This window comes from Trypanosoma conorhini, assembly GCF_003719485.1.
Source record: "Trypanosoma conorhini strain 025E chromosome Unknown Tco_14.4_contig_00495, whole genome shotgun sequence".
NCBI classification, from domain to species: Eukaryota; Euglenozoa; class Kinetoplastea; order Trypanosomatida; family Trypanosomatidae; genus Trypanosoma; species Trypanosoma conorhini.
In genome coordinates this window covers 7,460-13,209 of record NW_021704577.1, presented here as the reverse complement: position 1 = coordinate 13,209, position 5,750 = coordinate 7,460, and the positions used below count along the sequence as shown (strand labels likewise).

The 5,750-nt window shown below is 60.4% G+C and overlaps 2 protein-coding genes across 2 annotated transcripts, besides 2 other annotated features; both read left to right on the top strand.

Annotated features, from left to right (window-relative positions):
• Positions 1 to 1,107: 1,107 nt before the first annotated feature.
• Positions 1,108 to 1,137: a microsatellite.
• A 213-nt stretch (positions 1,138 to 1,350) lies between these two features.
• Tco025E_06907 (uncharacterized protein) lies at positions 1,351 to 2,160 on the top strand (the record flags this gene model as incomplete). The annotated part of the gene is made up of 1 exon (XM_029373774.1): positions 1,351 to 2,160. One exon carries the CDS (start codon positions 1,351 to 1,353, stop codon positions 2,158 to 2,160), a length of 810 nt encoding a protein of 269 aa, XP_029226162.1.
• A 1,046-nt stretch (positions 2,161 to 3,206) lies between these two features.
• Positions 3,207 to 3,240: a microsatellite.
• Positions 3,241 to 3,433: 193 nt separating this feature from the next.
• Positions 3,434 to 4,918, top strand: Tco025E_06906 (retrotransposon hot spot (RHS) protein; the record flags this gene model as incomplete). Its single annotated transcript, XM_029373773.1, has 1 exon — positions 3,434 to 4,918. One exon carries the CDS (start codon positions 3,434 to 3,436, stop codon positions 4,916 to 4,918), a length of 1,485 nt encoding a protein of 494 aa, XP_029226161.1.
• Between the last annotated feature and the right edge of the window lie 832 nt (positions 4,919 to 5,750).

Here is a 5,750-nt window from a genome sequence, read left to right as displayed (position 1 = left end):
TTTCTGCTCCAATGATTGCTCGCTATACGCGCTGTTAAGAGTGACGAGTCTATTCCCTCTTGTTTGCCCCTTTTTGTTTGTTGCCCACACACGCGATGGCGGCCGCGCTGCTGTGCGCCGCACGGATGCGACGCAACTGCCGGGCGGGAGCGCAGGCCGAAGGCCGCATGAAATGTGCGGGAGGTGCAAATGTGTGGGCTCCTGCAACAGGGCTATGCTTTCCTTTCTTTTTTTTCTTCGTGCAGGTAGTAAAATGTACACACTCACTCACAGTCCTCTTGTGCTGCTGGACACGTGAGAGTAAAGAAACACCTGCCGAAGCAATTCTTTTTTGTTTGTGTTTCCCCTGAGTTCTGCTGGACTTCAACCTCTTTGTTTTTGGACTAGTTTTTTTTTGTTGTTGGGGTAACGCACTGCGGCCCACTTTTAGTTTGTGCGCCGTGTCCGCCGCTGTCGCTGCGTGTCTCCGTGTTCTGTTTTCCCCCACCGCTGCTGGTTGTGTTGCTGACACGCCGCCATTCCTCCTCCTCCTTCTTCTTCCCGCTAGAGGCACCGGCAGCCAACGACGACGACGATGACTCTTTTTTTTTGTTCGCCGCTGCGGTGGCGCGGGGGTGACGGGGTGTGCGCCCGCTGCAGCGGGAGCGAATAAACGGTGGGCGCGTGTGAATGGGGCGTGTGTCTCACTGCGAGTGTGCGGGGCGCTGTTTCTTTGAAGCCTGCGGTGCGGTGCGATGCCGATTGCTGAGGCGAAGCAGCGGCAGACCGTGCGGTGGGCTTTGGGCCCGCCCCGTCCCTCTCGCTGCGGCTGTGCGGCTGGCGTCTTCGCCGTGTGTCTTCGCCCTCGCACGACGGGGGAAATGCGGCGCCTCATCTGCTGCTCGTCTGCCGTGTGGCGCCGGCTGCTGCTGCCTCCTTCCGTGGCCGTGAGGGGAAATTAAGAGGCACGACGAGAAGGAGAGTGGACTGTGGCTCGCTCTCTTTCCTTGCGTGTGCCGCCTCATTTGTGTCGCTGCGGGTCCAATTCCAGTGCGTGTGAGTGTGGCCGGCGGGGCGGGTGCTCGCGCTGGGTGTCGTTTGCCGGCTGCGAGGTTGTGCATCCATTTCCTGCGGCTGCGCTCCGCTGCTCTTCTCTGCTCCGTCGTGGGTGACTGCCGGCGCCGCGTGTCTTTGTTGCGTGTGCGCGTTCTCCCGCGTGGGCACATTGGGCCGCTGCCGCCTTTTTCTTCCCTCTCTCTGCGCTCGCTCCCTCCGCCGCACTCTTCACTGCCTCCACCTCATTCTCTTGTTTATTGCTTCCTTCCCGCAGCCCCGCAGCCCACTGCGACTCTACTGCCACTATTTTTACTGATGGCGATGATGCCGACGCTGCGGCGCCGTGCGGTGTGCGCCCTGGCGCTCCTCGCGCTGCTCTGCGGCTTATGCTGCTGCGCCTCCGTCGGCGACACGGCGGCGACTGCGACTGCGACTGAGGTGACGGTGGAAGTGTCATGTTCGAACACCGGCGATAAGTTAAGTTGGCGCTTTCCCGGCGAGGCTGCCTGGACGCCGTGCAGGAGTTCTGAGATGGGGGAACGAAACATGGACTGTTTGCACTTGTGCGAGGACGCCGAAGAGCAGTTCGAGGAGTGGCGGTGTGCCACGGCGTGTGCTGGAGCCAACGAGAGCGCTGCTGCGTTCACGATGAAATATGTTTTTTTAAAACCAGAGAGCGAGTATTGCAGGGAATTGCCGACACCAATCGCTACTGAGACCGCCCTCTCCGAGACGCCAGAGATTTGCCAGCCACCGTCCGCGGAGCCGGTGTTGCCTGAAGTCGCCGCCGACGGAAAAACTCTTCGTGGAGACGGAGCGCCGCCGCCGGCGGCACCTGCAGCGGGCACCCCGGCGGCCGAAGGTGCGGGCAGCGCTGAACACCGCGCTGACGCAGCCGCCAGAGTCGGGAGCCCGGACTCTTCCAGCCCCCCGCCCACGGACGCTGCGCCCGAGGGAGGGAGCGGTGGCCCGGCCGCCCCCCGGGACTGGACCACGTTTATCACCGACGCCGAAATGATGTTGCGGAAGAGTGCAGATGGTGGCGTCGTCGTGCGTGGGACTGCGGCTCCCTTGCTGCTGCTGCTGCTGCTGCTGGGGATGTGGGGCGCCGGGGCGCTTGCCTGAGCGGCAGAATGCGGCGGGGGTTGAGAGGCCGAGGAGGAACCCACACGCGCGACCCAAAAATAATTCGTTGCTGTCCGTGAGGACTTTTTGTTTTTGCTCAATCAATTGTTTCTTCCTTCTTCTTTTGCTCTGGCGTGTAGGCCCGTCCTTCGGGGCCGGGCCTGCATGCACCCTTCTTTCTTTTTGTCACTCTTCTGCTTGCGTTGTGCCCTCCCCCGCCGCACGGAGGCGCGGGCTCCTCGCAAGGCTGCCGCTGTGCCCCCACACAAACACGCGAGCGACGGCGCTCCGCCACCGCGGCGTGCCGGTGAAAAGGGGGCGGGGCGCGAGGGGCGCAGCGGCAGCAACAATACGCCGAAGTCCAGCAGTGAAGCGTGAGTGATGCGCGTGGATACGAGGAGGAACTCCTTTAAATAAAACATTTTTTTTTTAACGGGAAAACATCATGAAGGACGACTTTTTTTTTTTTCACTGGGGCAAGTTGGGGGAAGTTAATCATATTCGAGGACGTTTTTTTTTTACTTTTTGGCATATCAACTGTGGCTTGCCGCTGCGTGAGCCGCAGCGCCATCTCGGGCCTCACAACTCCCCTTTTCCTCCTGCATCGCTGCCGTGTGTTTGTGTGCACTTCAACATGCTTTGCAGTTGCCTTGCGTTGTGTGTCCGTAGGTAGACACAGCCCCACACACACGATACAGACATGCCTATTGCCGTGCACGTGGGTGGTGGTTTTGTAGTCTGTGCCGGCTGCGCCCTGTGCGGTTGCGTCGCGTAGCCGCACACACGCACACATATACTGAGATGTGTGTGGGGAGTCGAATGGCGGGTGCAGTGCGAAGAGAAGGAACACGTCACAGTTGCCGTGTGCCTTGCGCTTCACATACGCACATCTACTCTGTGGGGAGGAGCAAAAGTCGCCGTGGGCGCTTGGCGGGACCACACGATGCGGTGCGTTGTGGGGGTTCACTTGGCTGCGCCGGCATGGGGGCGGCGGGCGGAGTGGCGAGGCCGCCCCTGTGCAGTGCGGCTGCCCTGCCCCCGGCGGTGTGTGCGGTGAGTGGCTGCGTGCGTGTGCGTGTGTGCCCGCACCGTGTGTGGGCTGCGGTGGCCCTCCCTCCCTTTTTCTCTCTTGCTGAATGCGGCTGCGTGGGGGTCGTGTGTCTGTGTGCCTATTTTTTTTTTTGCCTCTCGCATTCTCCTTTTGGCTGGCGGTTGGTGTTCAGCCGCAGTGCAAGGCAACAACAACTAACGAAGAAAAAAAAATAAGGAAAAAATGCCTGAAAATCGAACGAGGCCGCGCGCTGCTAAGAAGAGGGGGCGTCCCACCACTAAAGTGCCGCGGGTACGGCGGCGGGCGAGGGCGGGGTCTGACGGCAACGCGAACCCGCCCGCAGCGCAGCTCGGAAGGGTGGAAGAAACACCGCCGCCGCGGCCAGAGTGGACCCCTGAGAGTCGCGTGGAGGAAGTACTGATGGAGGGAGAAGCCCCAGCCAGAGAGATGCTGCTGAACGACTTCCTTCGGGAGCACGTTGACCCCAACTACGCCGTGGACGAATACGACAATGTTCCGATGGGGGTGTTTGCGCGGAGGCCAGGCGATTACATCCTCGACGCGGAGCTCCTCGAGAGCATTGTCAGGTTGCCAGCGTACCAGCCGTACGGTCTCCGTGAAGAGCTGCGCAGGCTTGTGAGGAAAGGGGTGGTCACGCTCCGGGACTTTAGGGAGGCTTCATCGTGGTTGCACATCTCCTTTAGAACGGCGTCAGAGAAACTTAGGGCAGCCCTTGAGGTGACGAAGGCAGAAGCGGCAGGGCGGGAAGAAAACGAAAGGGCAAAGCTGGAGGAGGAAAGGGTGAGACTCCCGATTCCGGAGGGTTTCTACGACTCGGTGTTCAACGCGAAATGGAGCCACGTCTTGGGGTATCCCGAGGGCGCGGGGGAAGAGGCGGCGGTGCGAATGGAGGTGAAGGAGGGACAAGAACCAAAAAAGTCGTGGGGAAGCGGTGGTAATGGCGATTTTTGGCTGGATGATCATCGCGAGGTAGACCATTTCCGCCCGCCGCGCCCCACGCTGATGGTACTCACCTCCGAGCAGGGCTGGCCGCACTCGCTGCGGGAGGAAACAGTCACCACCGACTGCTACGTTAACTTCGAGATGGAGTGGGTGTGGGATATCGTCGATTGCGACATGCGCGAGATGTTCCGCCCTGAAGATCACGGGCTGCCTGACGTGCAGTCACACTTCCTGCTTGGGACGTACGGGGTCGGGCGGTGGATGAATGTCGGCGCCTACCTCCTCTACCAGCTGCTGCACTACGATGACTACCCAATTCGTTATGTTGCCTACTTCCTTGAGAGCGAGTTGGCGCTCATGTTTGACAAGGAAGAGAAGACGGTGACGAAATACGAGGGTGCGGAGGAGACTAAAGATGCTCTGATGCGTTTGCATTGGAATCCTGAAGAGAGAGGGTTTGCTATCTATGACGCGGCGGAGGAAGGAGGGCCGCCGTCACAATTGAAATGTTATGGGCATGGGATGGTTGTGGTGGCGTCCCCGAACGGCAATAACTTCAGGGAATGGGTGGGGGGTGCGGACCGCCTATCACCGCGTCATGAGCTGCCCCAGCGAGAACGAGGTGAAGGCGATGTGTGCCTGGATGACGCGTGGCCGCCCCGCACAGGAGCAAGTGGACTACTGGGAGGCGGTCAAGCAGCGCATGCGGTTTGTCGGGCCGATTCCGCGCTACATCCTCACTGAGGCTGAGTTCAGTGAGCACACGGCGGCGGTTGAGAGCGCCCTGCAGGCGATTGACGCCTCGGTTGCCAAGGACTACTTTGCCCGGGCAGATGAGAAGGTGTGGAGTCCGGAGAACCCGTTTCATAAACTTGTGAAAATTGAGCGGCTATGGCGCGACTGCGGTGGTGACGTTGTTCGCATCGCACCGGCGTGTGACTACATCGAGCAGAAACTACTGCACCGTTTGTGTGAGGTACTGACCCTCGCAGAGGCTGCCACGCTGCTGTGGGGTGCTTCTCGCCTTCGCTAAAATATCCTGAAAGCGTGTGCCCCGGACCCCCCCCCCCACACACACACGCTGGGGGAGGAGGGCCTTCTGCGGGCGCGGTGTAGAAAAGAGAGAGGGGCTCGCACGGGGCTGCGGCCGCGAAAGGGACGGCAGGCACGGCGCTGCGTGTTGCGGGGAGGGGCTTAGAGATGGGCGCCGCAGGGGCCTTCAGGCTGAGAGGGCGGATGCACGCCACGTGCGGGGAGTTGTGCGGGAGCGGCGGCCAGAAGCTTTACGCTGTTGAATGCCTTTTTATTCAAAATTATTTTCTTTAAACAGTCGGAAGGAAATTTGTTTGGGCTGCGGTTTGCGGCGGCGGGTGCGCATCACAACACTACCGCCGGCGCAGCGAAGCAGCAGCCTAGTGAGTAAATGAGTAGGTATATTTCAAACTGTTGGGAAAACTACTGCCGGTGTTTGTTCGTGGGGGATATTATTTGCGTGCGGCGTGCAAAAAGTGCGGCAGGGGTATGGGAACTCGGGTGGAAGTGCCGGCGCGGAGGAGGAAAAGGAAAAGGAAGAGGT